The 21,820-nt window shown below is 39.2% G+C and overlaps 1 protein-coding gene across 3 annotated transcripts in view; it reads right to left on the minus strand.

Annotated features, from left to right (window-relative positions):
- The window catches only part of sgip1a (SH3GL interacting endocytic adaptor 1a), a 197,606-nt gene that overhangs the window by 81,278 nt on the left and 94,508 nt on the right, over positions 1 to 21,820 (minus strand). Inside the window, exons 8-14 of one of the 3 annotated variants that reach the window (XM_059984381.1) lie at positions 15,737 to 15,748; positions 11,443 to 11,454; positions 7,190 to 7,214; positions 6,626 to 6,677; positions 3,579 to 3,664; positions 2,243 to 2,335; positions 979 to 1,053 (exon numbers count right to left, since the gene is read on the minus strand). In XM_059984381.1, coding sequence (XP_059840364.1) covers positions 979 to 1,053; positions 2,243 to 2,335; positions 3,579 to 3,664; positions 6,626 to 6,677; positions 7,190 to 7,214; positions 11,443 to 11,454; positions 15,737 to 15,748 — 355 coding nt within the window. Of the gene's footprint in view, positions 1 to 978; positions 1,054 to 2,242; positions 2,336 to 3,578; positions 3,668 to 6,625; positions 6,678 to 7,189; positions 7,215 to 11,442; positions 11,455 to 15,736; positions 15,749 to 21,820 lie in introns of all 3 variants that reach the window. The other 2 variants (XM_059984380.1, XM_059984379.1) reach the window with 2 other exon arrangements.

The following is a 21,820-nucleotide window of genomic DNA, read 5'->3' on the forward strand; positions in this document are numbered from 1 at the left end:
AGTAGCCCACTGGTATTGTACTCAGATCTGAGGCAAGAAAGTGAGTATCAGTAGGTTATTCTACCATGTACTGTCTGTCCTTAAGCAACAGTCACTCACATCCGTTACATCTGTGATGCCTTGGCTGGGATCAGTTTCACAGCACATCAGAGACATATGTTGGGCTGCAAAGCTCAGATCTAAACTAAGCTACACATCTTTGAATTGAAGATTTTTGAGCAGGGCAAACATATCCTTTCTTAAAAAGCAACTTTAATACAAATGCTTTAAGATACAAAGAATCTACACTTGATTAAGTATTATGAAATTTGGCAAAAAGCTTGTGTGAAAGACATAAAATGGTTGACTATAAAAGGGGAAGATCCAGTCATCATTTCTCTACATTAACCCTTACATATTGTTTATGTTCTAAACCTTCACGGTACGGTCTGGGTCAGTTTTGACCCGGCCCAAGAATCCCCTCATAACAAAAGTCCATACCAACTTCTGAACCACAGTTCTATTTAGAATGAATAAATAGTCTATCTGATATTAATAAATAGGTGATTAATCCTTAATTAATGTTCCAGAGATCTAAAATCCATTTCAACAGATACAGGTCAATTTGACCTGGAATGGCCTCAATGTACAAAAATTTGTAGCACCAGTACAAAAGTTTAAAATTTTTAATTATTTTCAATTTTGCGCATTTTGGGTCATTTTAGGAAAAGTTATCAAATTTCCGCTAAAATAATGGCATTTAAGGTGTTTTTTACTGCTGTCAAATGTCAAAACGGGTCAAATTTGACCTGACGAGTATGTAAGGGTTAAATATGCATTACGTTATAGCTATTTAGAGTTACCTCAGGCCTACAAAACAGAAACAATTATTCAAACTAATTTGGTATTGCAGATGTTGATGTTCCACGTGCCTATTCCACAGAAGAGGTAAACGACAAGCTGCTCAGTACACCCGAATATTAAACTGCAAAACCCTACCTGAACCCTCTGCTGAGGGTGATCCTGTGCGAGGTGGTGTGGCTGGAACATTTTTCGGAGGCAGAGGAGGAGGGGCTAGAAGGGGAATTACAAAATGCAACTTATGGAATGAAAATGATATATTTTGCAGTTTTACACCATTTGAAATTTAAAGTATAATAATATTTGTAATCATCATATTAATTAAAACTCACTTTCTCAGAAAAACAAGGCAGCCCTGATTTCTTTGATAAAGAGGAACGGAGTCTTTGCACCCACTGCAGAGGTAACTGAATGGTATTGCATGATCCACAAAGTAACAATATACCAATCTTGTAAAATCCACACAGAATGCTCTGACCAAATTTAGGTATTCAAGCCTGGAGATGTGGCTGTAACTCCACCTCCTGACTTTGAAGAATCAGTATGAATAAAAAATGAAATTAAAAGTGGATTTAATTTGCTAATGGTAAGCTAAAACCAGAGGTAAATAAAGTACATCACTAATGTACAGATTCAGATGCACTTACTGAAGAGCTGATAACTATCCAAGACCAGCTCTTTCTGAGGATTCAAGTTTGGATCAGAAGGCAAAGAGGTAGTGGAGCATAGCAAAGAACACAAGCTTCTTCTAAGATCGAGACTACTTAGCATTTAGTCAGTTTTCCATCCTATTAAATGAATGATGTCCAGCAATTGTTGTACTGTTGTAGTAAAACGTACACATCCTGTGAATGTCAGTCAGTACTTGTTGGATTAAAGATTCCGTCCTTTCACAAACCTCTGAGATTTCCTGGACTATTTCATATTATGGTGCCACTGAAAAGACTATGTATAGCATCATCCCCCACTTTCCTATCTGTGGAAGAGAAGAAATTCCATTTTCAAGGCTGCCATTGTGTGTGGTAGCTGACCCCTCCTCAAACCCGAAGAGTCCGATTGCAAAACATTGAAATTATAAACTTATGTTTTTAGCTTCTACATGAGTATTCTGGATATTATGCCACAATTCCACAAGCAATGCAGGCTTTATAGATTAGTCACTCTGTTTCTGGGGCAAAATCCTTCGAGGAGGAAAGTCTTCTCCAGTAACATGATCAGATATTGCTCATTCACCAGTTAGATCTCTGAAGCCTGTGAAGCAAAATGCAAATCGGATGCAAAACACATATCTGGCAGCTACGTAAAAGGAAATTATGGGAAGTGGGGCTATTATATCTTGCTTGTTTCCTTATTATATTTAATTTCACAATTTTAATGATTAATGTAGTTGCTGTGAACTTACCTCCAGTAGGAAATGGTCGTGATGGCAAAGGTGATTGTCTTTTGAAATCACTGGCTTGAAATGGACCCCAGATTTCAGGCTGATCAATTGTAGCTTTAAGATGTGGTTAAAGTCAGCCAAAAAATAAATTAACACATGGCATAAATACACAGTATGAGCAATATAATTTTTAAACATTAGATTGTAGGAACAATATTTCTGGTCTGTTGCCATCAGAAATTCCTTGAGTTGTGATTCCGGCAGTTCAGCCAGCACTGTGCCAGAGTACACCTTGTGGGATTATAGAGCAGTTAATCTTAACCACCCATCTCTTACCTGCTGTAATATCTGCTATCTTTCCATATGTAGGTGGCTGGCCTGGAACTACCTGATCCCCACCACACTTCCTCCAAACATAACCAATTTCTCTTCTACCCCACCTCCACCCCGCCTTGAGCAAGGAACCCATCTACAAATTTCTAAATAATTCCCAAGTGTTGGCCGTTTGCCTTGACCATGTCTTTGCGAAGGTGGTAACATTCTCCAACCCACTCACTGTTACTGTTATCTTGTAGTCACTGGGCCACAATACTCCCATTCAAACGCTGATAACCTTGCTCTACATGTTTTGTTAAAGCACCATTTTATTTTGTGAAGGAACATTGATTTTAATCTCAAGTGAGCACATCAAAAATGATAGGATGGAGAGAACAGATAAAATTATTTCTCTTTAGTTGCATTTACTTCCTTGCACTGCATGCCAATTCTCCTTAAAACTGTAGGATGTCAGGGATCGTCACCTCCTTTTCAAATAGCTGTTCCTATTGATCAAATATATTTATTCCCTCAGCAGCAACCAGTTGAGAAAAAAACAAACACTTATTAGGCCAAGAACGCCAGATGTGTTCCTTATTGAAAATTTGCTTTTAAGAGACATACTGCACATCATGCAGGCTGTAAGAAGCAGACCCTTGGGTGCAGTCCGTCCAGCCCATCTGGTCTGGTCAGTGGGTTCGGAAGTGTAATCCAATCCATTTCATCACTCTGCTCTTTTCCTGTAACCCTGCAGTTATCTGCCCAATTCCCCTGGAAAAGCCCTGATTGCAGAATCAAAGGAGATTGGGTAAACTAGGTGGAGTTTTACAACAATTCAATAGTTTCACATTTATCAATACCAATATTAACATTGTATTCCAGGTTTTTGAATGATTACTTGAATTTAAATGAACCAGCTGTGGGATGGGATTCAAACTCAGTTAAGTCTGTGGTTCAGTGGTACTGCAGCAAAACTGTCACTACATTATTTACTGGTATGTATTTGTGAGATCAATGTTTTTCAGACATGTGTGCAAAGTACCTTCTGGTCGTATGCCTTCAAATGCTGACTCCAGTGGTGGGCCAAAGAGTGGGATCAGAGCTGCTGTATCCTCCGGGACCTTCTTACTACTGGGAAAGAAAAGTGAAAACAATACAAATGGAAGGAAATTAGGAATTTAATAGTAATTAAAAACAAGTACAGCAGAGAATCGTTAAACCTTACTCAGTCTGGATAAATACATCTTACTGGTCTTATGCTAAAAATTCACAGTTCCAAATAGGATCATTCTATTCTCAGTGAGTATTTAGACACACTGTAACAAAGAATGATGGTTGTGGAGATGTAATTATAGTTTTCGTTGATTTTTTCATGAGCTAAGTGTAGGTGTCATAATCTGCAGCCAATAGCTGAAGGCTAATATCTCCCCAAAGAAAAGAGGAAATCCAAAACTCAAGGGAAATTTTTCAGTTAAAGCACTGAGCACTTCAGCCTCAATGGAAGCCTTTCTTTCATTTGTTGCTCAGGTATGCTTGTAACATTCTGTGCCTTTCTCAAATTAGAAATGAGAAAGAGGAAAATTAAATCCCAGCAATGAAAGGTATCATGATCACAAATAGAGAAAGGAAGAATAAAGAAGAGCTTATTGAAAATGTGTTAAAGCAGGTATAAAGGATTAATGGAACAAGAACCCCAGGCAGTTTATGAATACAGTAGACAAACACTCAAGGTAACAAATGATTAAATAAAATGGGTTTCTCAGATCATTCTGTAATATTTCAATGATGTTATATTCAGCACAAGAATCTCAGCTTACAAAATAATTAGAGTATGTATCTCTTTTTGAATTATTATCAAATATGTAATTTAGTCACAATAAGATTATCAAATTAAATAATTTCATCGAACATCAAAATCTACAGCACATTACAGGCCTCTCAGCCCACAACGTTGTGCTGACCATGTAACCTACTCTAGAAACTGCCTAGAATTTCCCTACTGCATAGCCTTCTATTTTCCTAAGCTCCATGTACCTATCGAAGAGTCTCTTAAAAGACCCTATTGTATCCACCTCCAGCACTGTCGCTGGCAGTGCATTCCACACACCCACACATTTGCAAAGACTTTAGGAAGTGTATTGTGAAAATGATAAATACCTTTTTCATGAATGAAAGGCAATGAAAATTAAAATCACATAGAATGAAGTGAACAGTCAACATTTTGGATTAAGACGTTTTATCAGGATTGCAAATAAAGGGGAAATATAGCCAACACAAAATAGTGGGGGAAGAGTTAGAGGAATAACTAATGGGTGACAGAGGGATCCAGGTGAGGGTTGAGATAAGCAGTGAAGGAGAATAGGAATAATGTAAGAAGTGAGAATTGATTGGTGGATGTGACCAAGGGTTGAAGAAAATGGAGACTGGTAGGAAAGGACAGTGGACCATTGTGTCAAAGGGTAGGAGTTGGAGAGGGAAATGTGAATGTGTGGGTGGTGGGCAGATGGAGAGGGAGGGGAGGAGAAGGAGGTCGGATGATGAGGGCCAGTGGGATCGGGTATAAAGGGGAAGGGACAGTGAGGAAAGGTTACTAGAAGTTAGAGAATTGAATTTTCAAGCCATTTAAAAGTAATGTTAGAATATTTCACTCAAGGCAGTTTACTGCTGTTAGAGAGTATTCTGGAGTTATATGAATACAGCAGATATTAATTCAAACTAGGACCAGCCTTCAGTTCTTATTGTAAATGTAAATAAATTCAGAACACTTGCAATTAGCCTTCAAAATTAAGAGACTGCGTATACAACAGCCATTAGATAATGGGGTTATGTTAATGGATTTGCATCAAACCAGGTAATGTGGGTAAGTTACTTGTACCATTATGACTTAAATTCAATCTGGCAAACCAGACTGATGTTATTACTTAGCATGTCAAACATGGTCATAGGTACAGGCAATCAATAGTTATTGTGTACTTACCAGAATCATGTACCCAGAGACAGCCCTGACAACATTAATTTTGGGTACCTGGCTCTCTGTCATCAGATGTTTTTAGAATATTAGTGTTAATTAGTTTCTCCCAAAGGTGCTTGGACCTTCAGGAGCGTCTTATGAATTACAATGTGCTTCCACAATGTATCTCAAAGGAACCATTTGTCAACCCGAAGTATTGAAGTAAACAATGTCATTGTAATAACTGAAATTGTATTGAACCCCCTACTGTTACCTTTAATTTTAAAGGTATAAAAATGTGATGTATTTTTGGGTTTGTGAGCCTCGACATTCTGTCCATTTCCAGAAAGATGCCTACATCTTGTGATGAATAAGAACTTCTATATATCACCAACTTCAATATCTCTCCAGTGACTTTGATCCCAGTTACAACTGCCAGGTCTTATAATGTGCAGTGACTCTTGATATTTGAAGGCCAGCCATGATTTAAAATGAGAAAGCAAGTTAAGCTGTTCCAAGAATGAAGCAGATTTATAAACAGCAAAATAGCATATCTTTGGAAGTTGGTTAAAGGTTTTGCTGACATTGAACCTACTCAGTTTGTATTGCAGATGTTTACCAATTAAGAATAATTCTGGGTTTGATAGGATTGATCCAAAACAGAAAATTCAATTATCAAATGTAGAATTGAAGATAAGCTAATTAGATTCGAGAGTTTTTGCTCAATCTAAAACTTCCCTTGAGAAACTCAGGATGCAACATGTAAATATTGGGTTGAACCTGCCAAGAAGGTTGTGACAACAAGGTTGACAATGCAAACTTTACATGACTGAAAGATTTTTGTTTTTTCTACCTACTCTCTGCCATAATTGGAAAATGCATAAAGGTCTTTTTGGAGATGCAAAGGATACTTAAAATGATGCCAAAAGATTTATTTTATTCGATAGGGGACTTTTATTTTCATTGAAAGGATTGTCTGGAAAGGAAAAGAATGGGTTTTGTTACCAGTTCATACACCTTCACACTGGATCTACTTTTCATTCTTAATGCTCCGCACAGCTTAAAATTTGGCCCATGTTTAGTACATGTTGATGATTACTGCTTACTACTCAGTGGAACAAGCAATTGGCTACAAGTACCTGACAACTTCTAATGTAGGCGTTGACCGTCTTGGGCGAGCTATTTCCTCACCTGAACAAAACAAAACAATAATTTATTTTCCTCTTGAAAAGTAGAACCAGTAATAATACCTTAATATTGAAATGTGATTTTACATCATTTATTTAGATATCCTGGCTGCAACAACAAGCATCTTCAGCAGAGCTGGGGCCATATACAAAACTGGCTTTTATGCAGTAGTACTTACTCTACAAACATAGTAACTCCAGACAACGTAAGTGTGTTGTCTAATAAAAGATCCTGCGCTTTACCCCTAAGTTCCAAGCTTGTTTTAAAAAAAATTTATACAAGGGTGTAATGAGATCACCTTTTACGTGGTTTCTCCTCCTAATATTCTTGATTTTTTTTTGTCAGGACCACTAACTCCCTGGTAATTCCATTGTTTTTCAAATCAAAGCTTTCAGTAATGTATCTTCTCACCACTTTCCAGTGATTGCAGCATTTTGGTTTTGCCTTCTTGGCATATCTTTTTCTACTTGAAAGCCCTTGATGGATCATTATTAAAAATGAACATGGATACTTACAAGATAAGTTTCTTTTCATAATTGCCTGGAAGAAAAATAGAAAAGGTATTGACATGGAGGACTTCTTATATAAAAGATAGACTGACCTGTCAAATACCATTTGGTACTAAATGATGGTGTAACCATGAACAGAACTTCAGTAGAGGTTCATCCACAGGATGGAAACATGGGAAATTATCTACATTTTGCCTTGGGGGATTTGCTTTTTGTACTGAGATGAGATTCTTTCAATTCAGTTTCTTCTTCCTTTGCAGGTATTTTCTTTACTGTTGCCTAAATGGTAGCACTCTTGGCTGAGTTAGGAAGGTATTATATTTTAGTTAAGTATAGAATATAGGGAACATTGAAAGGCCACTATTTATCATCTATCTCTAGATGCTATTGAGAACGTCACAGTCTGCTGACATCCTGAACCACTGCAACCATTATGGTGGAGGAGGATGCTTCATGTGTTAGGAAAGAGGTTCTAGAGTTTGGACATGGGGAAAGAAACAGCAAAGGACTTTTTTTTTCCAAGTCAGTATCAGTTACAACTTGGATGGAATTTGCTATGGGATGAATTCTGTTTTGCCTATCGTTTCTATCTTTCTAGGAGGCTGTGGATGAGGGGAATTTTTGAAGAAGCGTTGTGTAGTTCGTATTTGATGCAGCCAATAGTGGAAAAAATAAATGTTTGATGTGTTCTAGGGGCAGGAAGAGAGGACTCCAAAAAAGCAGAATTTTTTTTTATCTGACTGAGTCCAGCTTCTCAAGTATTGCAGATAGTTAAAAGGTTCTGGGAAGTAAGTCACGAGTTACACACTGCTAGATGCCCAAATTCTGACCTCTTCTGTAGGCAAGTGGCCTAGCCAGTTTAGTTTCTCAATAATAGAGACCATTCCTTCTCACCCCCTAGTTATTTACAAGTTGCAATACTGTTGGAATATTCAAGATACAGTAGGTGGTTCAACTTGATCTTGATGGAGGAAATCATTGTCTGGTATTTGATCGAAGGGAATGCCACTTTATCAGCACATGCCTGAATATTGACTATATTGTTTTGCATGTAGACGTTGGCTGTTTATATATTTCATGTATTTCTCATAACGTATGAGGTAAACATTAGAAGACAGGACCGGCTAAAATAAACATCCTAGTTGGCATAGACAAGATGAGATGAAAGGTCTGTTTCTGTACCATGTGAAAACATTCAATCCATTGAACCTAGGCTTGGCCTCAGATCAATTCCATTACCCCATTTATTTCCCATCAACTCCCCTTGATTTTCCTACCATCTACTTATATTAGAGGCAATTAGCAGTAGCCAATTGACCAGACAACCAGCGTGTCTTAGGGAGGTAGAATCCACGCAGTCATGGGGAGAATGTGTAGGCTCTATATTGAAAGCACCCAAGGTTTGAATCTGAGGATTTTCAAGTGGAACAGAGTCTGGGCAATTGTTAGTAAAGCCATCAGACCATCTAGTCATTGTCTTGAGAAAATCATCAGGACAACTCTGACTGAGCTGGTTGGCTTTCACAAACACATTGGTCTTCTCTCCTGTTTCATATACCTCCAGCCAGTGAAAAATTTTCCCAAAGAATTTGTAGTGCCTTGATCTCAAAAACAATTACTCTCACCTCAGGAAGTCAGGTCCATTTGAACTTAGGATCTAATGAAATATGGAGTCAATTGCTCTTAGAGGAACTTAACTCAAACATCACGGCACGGGTTATTAGGCAACAATATTTATGACACTTTCCTTCTCTTTGTTAATGATTTGGGAAGTAACTGGCCAGACTGGATATGTCCTACTCAAGAAAGGAGGGAGGGAGAAAGTAGAAAATTATGGGCCAGTTAAATCTGTCACTGGGATATTCTGGAAACCCTTTATTAAGGAGATAACAACAGAATATTTAAAAAAAAATCATACAACAGAGTCAATATGGTTTTACAAAAGAGAAACTGTACATAACATATTTACAAGTCTTTTGAGGATGCAATACAAAGGGTAGATAACTCCATAAGACACAGGAGATGAATTAGGCCATTTGGCCTATCAAGTCTGTTCCAACATTCTATCATGGCTGATTTATTATCCCTCTCAACCCCACTGAGATGTGGAATGTTTGAATTGCAAGAAGATGTTAGATTAGATGCCACATAAAGGGCTACACCATAGAGTAAGAACACACAGGATGGTGGGGGAGCGGAGTAAAATATCTGTCATGGATATGGGATTTGCTAACTAACAGAAAATAAAGAGTTGTGATATGTGGGTCATTTTGGATTGTGAATCATTATCCAGATGTGCATCACAGTGACTCATACTGAAACCACAACTGTTACTAAACTATGTTAATGACTCAAATGAAAGGGCTGAGCATAAACTCAAGGGATTCTCCTGATGCTGGGAAACCAGAGCAACACACACAACATGTTGAAGGAGCTCAGCAGACCAGGGGGCATCTATGGAAAGGAATAAACAGTTGATGTTGACCTGCAATGCTGACTGTTTATTCTTTTCCATAGATGCTGCCTGACCTGCTGAGTTTCTCCAATAATTTATGTGAGGGGCCGAGTGTACTGTGGTCAGATTCACTGATGACACATAGGCACGTGAGTTAGCAAATAGTGATAAGTATATAGATAGATTAACTGAGTGGGCACCAGGTTAGGATAAATGTGAGGTTATCTACTGGAAGGAGTAAAGCAACAAATTATTTCTTAAACTGAGACCTCACAATTCTGTTTTTACAAAAAAATTTGGAGACCTAGTATCTAGAACCAGGAAGCAGAATTTTAGAATAAGGTGTCACCAACTTCAGATGGAGTTGAGAGAAATGATCTATCTCAGAGAGTTTTGGAGGTGGAGATAAATATATTGAAGGCTGAGAATGACCACAAAAGAGTCAAGTGGTGCCAGGAAAAGAGTGAGGGCAAGACTGGATTACTCATGATCTAATTACTTGGCCGATTCACTGAAAGGAAAGGTAGCTCGCTGTTCAAGTTCTTATTGAAAACCTACTTAAGTAAGATAATCTTTCACATTATTACTTAGTTTTCATCTCACATTTATTACATCATCGAGGAAGGTTGTATAGGCCATTAGGCCTTTGTCAGCTCTCAGCATCGTCCTTCTGCAATTCTATCCTATATTTGTTTGCCTGTCACCCATTCTCTGTCACATGCTCAGTAACTCCAGCCTGATTCTCAAATTAACCATCCGCTAGCTTGCCTTAGTGTATTGGCTCAGGTTGCTGCTAACTCTTTTTCACTGCACCTGGGATGTCAGAGCACACAGCCACTAATATCTCCAGTGCATTCAGCTTTTACTTGCCTTTTCATGGTGTCAATTAAATTGGCTGAAGGCTGGCTTCTCTGATGGTGGCCTGGAGCTCAGCAATGGCTGATGAGCAGTGGGTGTTGTGGAATGCCCTGCCAGCGAAGGTGGTAGAGGTGAATACAATAGGGTCTTTTAAGAGAGTTAGTTACATGGAGCTTAGCAAAAAAGCGGGCTATGTGGTAGGGAAAATCTTGGCAGCTTCTAGAGTAGGTCACATGGTCAGCATAGCTTTGTGGGCCGAAAGGCCTGTAATGTGCTGTAGATTTTCTATGTTCTATGTGAATGTTTCAGCCAGGCCTCATGCGCTCACTTACTGGACTCTCTTTGGCTGTAGATGGAGACCTCCACGGAACCTTCTCCTTGCCCTGGCTTTGTAACTGCCTACCAACATCTAGAACTGTGCTCTGCTCTGGGATTACTTAGATTGCAGTCTGGGATTTGTGATGCATCTCCACAATGGGGTCCTGCCATTTTTTTTGTTATACTCTTTAACATTCTTACTGAACAAAGGCTGAGCCACTTGTTTGATAGCAAGGGTGAGTTGAGGAATGTGGTCTGGTTCAAGTTACTTCATCTGTTCTGAATCTATCTGCAAGGACTGAGCAGTTTCTGTAATGAACAGATGCTACTGTGATAGGTAGTCTGTTGAAGGTGACACCAAGCAAATTTTAACTTCCTGCTGTTTCCCTCATCTTAAATTTTATTTGATCTTTAGCATAACAGTATATATTACTCCTGGCTCTATCAGTGAACAATACAACAACTTTAGTGCATGAAGACTTAAATAAATAGGTTTACTTCTTGTTCAAATTAGATCTAAACAAGTCAACTTCTTAAGCCTCAACATCTCTTTTCCTTGATGAACTGAATAATAAACAAAGCTTAAAAAAATGTGTGGTTACTGAAAAACAAATAAAGGAATACTCACTGGACTGCGCCTCTGTGTTCGGCAAAAAGGAAGAAAGAACAGATACCTGGTCAGAGAGTGACAGATTTGTGAACAAAGCATTTATTATCAAAGATTTGTCAAAAATGAACATGAGCTCAGTCATCAGAGTACCGGAAAAGTCTCTCATGCTTCTTTATAATAAACCACAATCTCTGCAACCTTGTTCTGGGGGAGGGGAAATTAACCCTGATTGTTCATCAGCTGAATCTGGGTGAACACTCAGTCTCCAATTTATCATATGCTTTCCTAGTTTTGGATTTCTCTGAGGTTCTCACAGATGCAGAAGCCAGACAGAGGACAGAAAACAGGTGGGGAACATCCTGTGCTCTGACAGTTTCTTCACTGACAAGATTGTTAAAAAATATCAAAGACGTCAATGAAAGTTAACTTATAATAAGTGCAACTGAATTTTGAATGACCATGATCATCTATTCTAATGAAATAGGAGGGAAAATAGATGTTATTTAGGTACCAAGATGAAGATCATGGTCATGTTCTTGCAAGCTTGCCACTGCTTGTTTCTCATGAGAGATCCACATATATTAAGATCTGCCCTCAGAGTAGTACATGGCAGATTTATCTGTTCGACTTCCTATTTACACATTCCAGATGACTTATGTAAATTCTGCATTACTTCGTCCAAATCTTACAAGTGCTACCCTATCTTCATATGGAAGTTATGTTGATATGACCTTTCATAGGGTACAGGACCATCTTGAATTACAATATGATGCTAACGTGTAAATTCTGTGACAGGATGTTAATTTGCAGAATGAAAATCAAATCACCAGACAAAAAATGATCACGTGTTGGAAAATATCTACCCTGCATAGCTCACTGTATTCTGAAATAGATTGCAATTATGAAACAAATGTTCAAAATGTTTATAATTATAGATGAGCGGCTATGTGACCTATTACCTTATTTTCATAAGCACTAATTTAATTGTCTTGCTTCTGCTATTCTGAAGTTACTATTTTAGTTTCAGTTTATTTCATATAGCATATTTACAGGCAGTTATCATTACAACGTTTTTTTCTTACTATACACACAGAATACCGGAGAAACTCAACACACAAACAGCATCTAAGGAGGGAAATAAATAGTTAATGCTTCAGCTTGAGACCCTTCATCAAGGCCATTTTTCCTTGTCCCTCATTGAATAGGAAGCAATGGTTCCTATTAGAGTTAGCCAGAGACACGGTCCCGCTTGAGGAACCATTCTTCACGTAACATCTCTCCAAAAATGGTAGGATACCAATCTTACCATTGTACCAGAAACCCTTTTTGAAGGTTCATTCTCAGGGTCCTCCACAAGAAGCTCTAAACTTTCTGAGAGGTCCTCACTTCTATAATTCCACTGCTGAACCTTTGCTGGACTCCTCACGTTCTCATGGACATTGGCCTTTTGACTTGCTGCAAGGTTGCAATTGACCTATGTTCAGCACCTCCCTTCACTTCAACAGAGAGGAACAGGGAGATGGGGAGATATTCATGTATTTGAAAATATATATATAGACAGATAGATATAGATAAATTATATTTGATAGGCTATATTATTTTATTACATTTTATATATTTATTTAATTAAGTTGATTTAAGTTAATTTTTTAGTCGGTTTAAATGTTGGAGGTTAGCCAGTCAAGAGTATTCCTTTTGCTATGAATGGAATGGAAAATCTGAAGATACAGGCAGCTGGAAGAGTGATGGTAGAAAAGGGCAGCTCCAGCATCATTACCCCAGGACCTGGATTCAATGTAGGAAATAGTTCAACACTACAGGAAGGTTAGGCCTTATTCTGCATTTTATCTGTCAGAGACCTTCCCTCTTTTCACCCAACACACTCAAATAAGGCACCTGTTAACAACACAACAGAAACTAACACCACACCCCTTTCATGCACAGGACAGAAAATCCACTATAACTCATTCCTCACACTCTAGCCACTGTTTTTTTGGGGCTGAATTGTGAAATTATGAAAAAGTATTATTTACTCTGCATTAATTGTGCAGTTCTGAGGGGGTGACCTGCGTCCTTGGGATTAGGACATGGGTCGAAGGTTTGGAAGATGTGACCCACTGTGGTAGCAGCCTGAAATGGCAGGTTGTGCAGTTACTTCAATGTCACAGTTTAGGTGGGTACCATAAGAGGAGTAGCAGGTTTCAGGGCAGGTTCTCTGGGATCGACTGCATAGAGTGCAGCTTTATGGCAACTATTACAATGTGGCATTGTCAACAGCTGTTGTCATGATGCAAAAAGGCCTTTAATTTGCAGATTCAATAACCTGACCTGTTCAGATAAGCTTATAAAATAGGCCTTTTCATTTTGGAGAAATACTAGAGGGATTTTATAGATAAATAATAAAACAAACATTAAAAGAATTGATTATGTTTTTGTTAGTAAATCATTTTAGTTTGATAGACTGGGGAAAACAAGATTATATTTGAAGGTCAGAGTTTTCTCCATTCCCAGAGGACAGTAGCTAAAAGCTGCCTGCTTACATGACATGTGCTGAGTTTCTGCAAAGCATCAAAACAGCAACACAAGTCCTTTTTCTGGGATGGATCAAAGGATGCAATGAAAGTTGCTTCCCTATTTTAGTCGTTGGGCTGGATTGTGCTTACCTTTTGCTCAAACATTGTATGGCTTCTGCTGGTAACTCATCTTACATTGGACATACCCCACTACTCTTGGCTATGTGCCTATCTGAGACAAGCTGGAGATCAGAACCCTATGCATCTGACCTCCAGCTCCACACTGGGCCCACCACCATTCAGTTGCAAAGCACGGACCTGCCGAGGCATTTGGTTCTATTACTTCACGCCAATCATGGCCGGTATACAATTCACAAACCCATAGTAACAGGGTCACAGGCCTTGTTCCTTTAAATATTTGTCTTTTTAAATTACTCAAATCTATCCGGGCTGATTTTAAGTATCTTTGACTGTCAGAAGTATTTAAAATCAAACAGTTCAAAGGATTTTGATAATGACAGTAGCCTAATTATTCTAGGACAGGGAATTGATATTTGTAACCGATACAGTACCGATACTCTCTATCTCACCACTGTGAAGCAGAACAGCTCCAGAACAAGCTGCCCCAATATTTTAAAATGCCTAACATAGCTATTCTCAACATTTCTTGCAGGAAATTAAAGGTGACAACAAAAAAATCAGTAGATGTCAAGTGAAAATGCCAGTTACAGGATAAACACTATAATGTGAGAACTTGTTAATTAATGCATATAGAAGGAGAGGTGGCTCATTGTAGCAGCCGAGGAAGAAATACAGAAAGATCAGGGTTTCAGATTAACTGAACATTTACAGTAACTCCTTTTGACCCCCTCCATCCGCCCTGGATCTGGTGTCTATCAGGTGGACAGGTGCCTGAAACATCATGGAATACAAGTGATGCAGGACAGCGAATGCAGGATACAGACCTACACAAGCTGGTGGTGACCCCGTATGTTTTCAAAACAGTTATTGCAAGAGTGTGCCCAATGATCGTAATGATTTTTGTCCAAGAAGCAAAAAGGCTAAATCTAGGTGAGTTCAGATTCTACATAAAGGTAGTACTTATTCTGTAACATTGTCAAATGATTTTGGTGAGAATCCATCCATCAGCTACTGGGAACTTCTAGGTGAGGGGGCAAGATGATGGGCAAATGGACACTGGGGGGGGGGAATGGGGGAGTCAGAAGACAGTGGCTGATGGGTGACAGGTAGAGACAGATATGGAAAGAAAACAAAGGGGATGCAGATGGAACCAGGGAGGAGGTTGGGACGGAGTCTGCAAGGTGATTATTAGAAACAAGAGACTACAGCTGTTGGATCCAGCATCTGTAGCTTCTTGATTCCATTCATTTCCTGTTTCCACACTACATTTAACTTATCACCTGCCACACCCCTCCCTCTCACCCCCTTTCTACTCGCCACCTCGCCTCCATATCCTCAGTCTGATGCAGAGTCTTGACCAGAAACATTGGCCATCCTTCTGTCCTCCACAGGTGCTGCCTGACCAGTTGAGTTCCTCCAGCAGTTTGATTTTTAATACTCACTCACAGCATTATAATACACTATTGTAATGTACATTGATTCTTTGGTACATGATCATGAGGGCACTTGGTAATGACTATTCATGGAACCGTTATGAGTCTGTATTGATATCAATAATTCAACAAAAAATCTGAAAATTATCCGTAAAAGAGAATGGATATGAAGTTAAAGAGCATCTATCCTGCATTTTACTTAGAAATGAGGAAAATTGCTCTTACCGGACTTCTCCTCTAAAGATTGAAGCATTTATTAGAAAAATAAAATAATTATGGTAGATTTTGTCTTACAAATGGTTTTTACATTAGAGCAATGAAAAACACAAATAACAGATTGTGCTTTCTCAAGGAAGGTTTGACAATCTATTTGCAACTATGATGAAAACCATGAAAGACTGTAACAATGTACGTGACATAATTGTGAAGTAATATTTTGTCAAACACAATAAGGTTAATTTATATTTGTTTATTTAAAAGGTTCACGAAAGAAAAGTTTTCTGGAATCTTAAAGATATGTCTGTTCTGCATCTTGGTCTAAGCCCTTTGTTTATCCACTTATAGTTAAAACATTGCAATACATGACTTTAAACAAGACAAATGAAACACTCGTCTAATTGTATGTCATATATCTATTCAAAACAAGTTTGAAAAACATAATTTCCAGCAAAATGATTTAATTAGTGGACTATTATCATTTGGCTATATGTCCGGATTTAATCATTTATCTGATATTCCGTATGAGTAAACATTGTCAAATTAAGAAGGTACTGATATAGATTCCTTATTCAGACCTGGGTGTTTATTAATATCAAATAATCATTAACATTGCTTGTAAATTATAATCCTTTTAGCAAATGAAAAATACAAATTAAGATGGTTTAAGATCTCAAACATCCCGTTAACTCAGGCAAAGAATGATAGAGACAACTTATATTGAATGGTTTGAAGATTTGTATAAAATACATTTGCAGCTGTACATTGCTCTCTGGGAGTTATAGACTATAAGTCTTTTTCTGGGATCAGGTAGTTAACTAAGTCCTTGTCTGTCTTCTCATTATTTCCAGGTAATGAAACAATTTCTGAGGTATTCAAAAACTTAATCACAAAGCTGTATCTATTTATTAGTTCTTTGAAATGATACAGATTTATTTTTAAGTTTACATTTAAAATTCTTATTTAATTTTCCCTTTATATTAAAATTATGTGATTTGAAGCGAACTTTGAGATCCACCTCAACCATTGTGTTTGCTTTTTGAATATGATAGAGAAAGATAATTTTGAATAACCAAAGGGAACAGAAGGCATCTAACATATGGGCAAATCAATTTCTGATCCTTGCTCGAAGGATCAGTGTACAAATTTATGAGGAATAGGAATGTCAAGCTCTTTCACAAGCACCATTTTCTCTGTGATTTTGCAGATAAATAAAGAGTGGAGAATTGTAACATGAACCCTCTAACTTAAAAGGAACAGACCTGACTGCAGCTATATAGTGCAATATAAATATGCCAGCATCAAGTTTTAATGTATCTATACTCTTTCTAAAAACCTGTATTTACCCCATATCCACATCATGTAACATGTCTTTTGAAGACAATAATGGGTATTTATGTTACTGGGAATCTTTGTTCAAAGCAACAGGCAGGGCCTTTTTTATCTAGTACTATACCCAGAGCAGGCTATAATACTTTCTTTGAGAAAAGCTGTTTTATAAACAAAGCAATACAATGGGAATCATGTTGCCACTGCAACACTTAACAGACAGAAATGTTATACAACAGAGTGCTTGAGGATAGATGCAGATCTACAGGTTCAATAGAGAAGAGAGAACATGAATATTTACATGCAGGGTTTGAAAATCTTCGTGATTTTCAACCTGTATATGTTCAGTTATTGGGTGAATTCCAGGGTAAAATCTACAGTTTTGGGCAGAGAATTTTTGGAATTAGAGGATTGGTTGGGGCAAAGGATTAGTCAGGATTTTACTGAAAGTTAGAGCAGGCTTGTGCCTAGACTTTAACACTCCGCTCTCCTATTCCAACCTCACTCATTCCAAACGCTTGGCTCTCCACTCCCTCTGCACTAATCCTAACCACACTATCAAACCCGCAGACAAGGGAGGTGCAGTAGTAGTCTGGCCTCCACCTTGCTGAGGCCCAGCGCCAACTCTCAGACACCTGCTCTTACTTACCCCTCGAACAGGACCCCACTAAGGAACACCAGGCCATTGTTTCCCACACCATCACCAACCTTATTGACTCTGGAGATCTCCCATCCACCCCCACCAAACTCAAAGTTCCCACACCCCGCACCTCCTGTTTCTACCTCCTACCCATGATCCAAAAACCCGCTTGTCCATTGTTTCAGCTTGGTCCTGCTCCGCTGAATGCAGAACTGCATACTTCGACTCTGGTTTATCCCCCCGGTTCAGTCCCTTCCTATCTACATCCGTGACACCTCACACACTCTTCATCTTTTCAAGGATTTCAGACTCCCTGGCATCATCTTATTTTTACAATGGATGTCCAGTTCCTATACATCTCCATCTCCCACAAAGAAGACCTCAAAGCTCTCCATTTCTTTCGGGGCACCAGACCCAACCAGTTTCTGTCCATCACTCTTTCCTTCGCCTAGCAGAACTTGTCCTCACTCTAAATAATTTCTTCTTTGTCTCCTTCCGCTTCCTTCAAACAAAACAGATAGCCATGGGCACTCGCATGGGTCCCCTCTATGCCTGCCTGTTTGTTGGCTACATGGAAGAGTCTATGTTCTAAGCCTACACAGCCTGCATTTTTCCTATGCACATTGACGACTGTATTGGTCTGCTTCCTGCACCCATGCTGAACTTGTCGATTTCATCCACTTTGCCTCCAACTTCCGCCCTCCCCTCAAATTCACTTGGTCCATTTCTGACACTTCTCGATCTCACTGTCTCTATCTCCAGAGACAGCTTATCCACTGATGTCTATTGTAAACCAACAGACTCTCAAGGCTACTGGACTATACCTTGTCCCACCCTGACACTTGTAAAAACGTCGCCCTCTTCTTTCAATTCCTTTGTCTCCTGCATCTGCTCTCAGAATGAGGCTTTTCATTTTAGAATGTAGATGACCTCCTTTTTCAAAAAAAAAGGGCTTCCTTTCCTCCATCATCAACGCTGCCCTCAACTGCATCACTTCTGTTTTATGCACATCTGCTCTTATACCATCCTCCTGCCACCCTACCTGGTATAGGGTTCCTCTTGTCCACACCTATCACCCCACCAGCCTCCACGTCCAGCACATAATTCTCTGAAATTTCCGCCACTTTCTGCTTTTCGCAGGGATCACTCCCTATGCACCTCCCTTGTGCATTTGTCCTTCCCCACTGATCTCCCTCCTGGCACTTATCCTTGCAAGCGGAACAAGTGCTACACTTGCCCATACACCTCCTCCCTCATACCATTCAGGGCCCCAAATAGTCCTTGCAGGTGAGACGACACTTCACCTGTGAGTCTGTTGGGGTCATATACTGCGTTCGGTGCTCGCAGTGTGGTGCCTAGTATATCAGTGAGACCCAATGTAAATTGGGAGACTGCTTCATCAAATATCTACTCACTGTCTGCCAGAACAAATTAGATCTCCCAGTGGTTGCCCATTTTAGGTCCACTTCCCATTCCTATTCCAAATGTCCGTCCATGGCCTCCTCCACTGTCGTGATAATGCTACACCTTGGTTGGAGAAACAACAACTTATATTCCGTCTGGGTAGTCTCCAACCTGGTGGCATGAACATTGATTTCTCAAACTTCCAGTAATGCCTCTCACCCCTTCATCATTTCCCATCCCCTTTTCCCTCTCTCATGTTATCTCCTTGCCTGCTCATTGCTCCCCTCTTTCTTCCATGGTCTCCTGTCTCTTTCACCAATCAACTTCCCAGCTCTTTCCTTCATACCTCCCCCTCCAAGTTTTACCTGTCACTTGGCGTTTCTCTCTCCCCTCCCCCCACCTTTCAAATCTAGCCCTCAGCATTTCTTTTCCTCTCTAGTCTTGCTGAAGGGTTTCAGCCCGAAACATTGACTGTGCTTTTTTTCCATAGATGCTGCTTGGCCTGCTGAGTTCCTCCAGCACTTTGTGTGTGACTTCGTATTGCCATTTAATGCCTTATTCTTCAATGTTATCTATTTTTCATCTGGATCTCAATTTTGTCATAAGCTTTTGTTATCTTTTCAGCAGGTCTGACTGTAGCTTTCTATAATGGTGGGGATTGGAAGCAAGTAGCTGAATGTTTCATTCATAATTGACCCTGCTATTGACTGCTCATGGTATTCTCTCACTTCCATGAACTTTAGGAAGGAAAGTTAAGTCTGTACCCTTTATAAGGTCCAAATTGTCATTTTCATGCAGGTAGCATGTGCACTAAGGATTGAACTTAATGGGTCTTTGTGGTATCATTTGAGGTTCATTCACTGAGAATAGCAAGGCTAAATCTTTCCATGCCAGCTCCCAACCAGGGTCAACATCCTCTCATTTGAGAGGCTGCCGGCTTTTTGTTTAAATCCAGATGAGAGCTCTCCCTTTAAAATGATGGCAATATCAAATAGTTTATTTGGACTGGCTGTCTCGAATACATTGCTAACTTTTAAAGATTAACTCCAAACTATAATGTGATGCAATCCAAATGAAAACACTCTTCCTTAGCATTATCACAAATGACAGTGTTACAGAAAAGAAAGACTGGTGTAAAAATTGTTTGCAGCTATTGCTGAAGAACAATTTCATCTCCACTACTCCAATTTTGTTCAAGGCAGAATACCGTGGAGTTAACTGCATGAGATCCCAATATAAACTTTCCATTAAAATATTTTACAGAATTTGAATAGAATGATGCTACAATTTATATTAGATGAAAGAAAGTGCATAATTTTCCAATCTGCCTATCACAGAGGAGGCGTCATGTAAGGAGAATGGCAGGAAGGGAGGAAAGCCCATTGGATTAAATAGCATCTATCTCAATGCAAGAGATCTGACAGGTAATATTGATGAAATTAGGGCTTGGACAGCTGTGTGGGACTAAGATATTGTAGCCATTACCGAAACATGACTAAGGGAGCAATAGGCCTCGCAGGTTAAAGTTTCAGTGTACAGGTGCATTATGTAGGACAGAGGTGGAGGAAAAAGAGGAAAGAGAATTTCACTTTTGATTAAAGAGAATGTCACAACAGTAGTCAGAGAAGTTATTGAAGGAGCATCCAGTGAGGCTTTATGGGTGATTGGGGAAATACGAAAGGGATGATCACATTGTTGAGATTGCACTATTGACCTCCAAATAGTCAATGGGAATTGGAAGAACAAAAATACAAGGAGATTGTGCAGAATTAGGAAAGTAGTATGGTTATCATAGTAGGGGATTTTACCTTTCCTAACATGGACAAGGACTGCCATAAGACATAGGAGTAGAATTAGACCATTTGGCCCATCGAGTCTGCTCTGCAATTTGATCACAGCTGATTTACTTTTAATCTCAACCCGATTCTCTTACCCAATCAAGATCCTATCAACCTCAACTTTAAATATACCCAATGCCTTGGCCCCCATAGCCCCCTGTGGCAATGAAATCCACAGATTTACTACCCTCTGGCTACAGAAATTCCTCCTAATCTTTGTTCTAAAGGATGTCTTTGCATTTTCTGAGGTTGGGTCCTCTGGTCCTAGACTCTCATACAGTCACACTGTTAAGGACTTGGATAGGGGAATGGGCAGAATTTGAGTACATCACTAAAGTTTGCTTTGGCAATAAATAGAGGGTCCCCATTATGGAGAAGCTAAAGCTCAACTACTCTTAGGTGATAGGGTATGGTGAGTGACTGAAATGATGGTGGGGAAGCATTTGACACTAGTGCTCATGGTTCTGTGGGGTTGAGAGGGAAAATAAATCAGCATAATTGAATGGCAGAGAAAAATTGATGGGCTGAATGGCCTTGTTCTGCTCCGATGTCGTATGATCTTATTCAGTTTCCAGTTAGAGCAAGACTAATGTTGATGGTATGATACAAGAGTGTCCAAAGGTTGATTGGGAGTAAGTTGCTTGTGGGCAGATAGGAGTCTTTTAAAGGTGAGATAGTGAGAGCTGAAGGTCTGCATGTTCCTTAGAGTGAAGGACAGGCTGGTAGGACCTTGAGGGTTATAGAGGAAAAAGGATGCATAGGTTAGTTACAGACAAACGGGGGAATGTTTGCAGGAAAGATTTACAAGGATGTTGCCTGTACTTGAGGAACTGGGTTATAGTGAGGGATTGGATAGGCAAAGTCTTTAGTCCTTAGAGTGTA

The sequence above is a fragment of the Hypanus sabinus genome, chromosome 11, assembly GCF_030144855.1.
Source record: "Hypanus sabinus isolate sHypSab1 chromosome 11, sHypSab1.hap1, whole genome shotgun sequence".
Classification (NCBI taxonomy): Eukaryota; Metazoa; Chordata; class Chondrichthyes; order Myliobatiformes; family Dasyatidae; genus Hypanus; species Hypanus sabinus.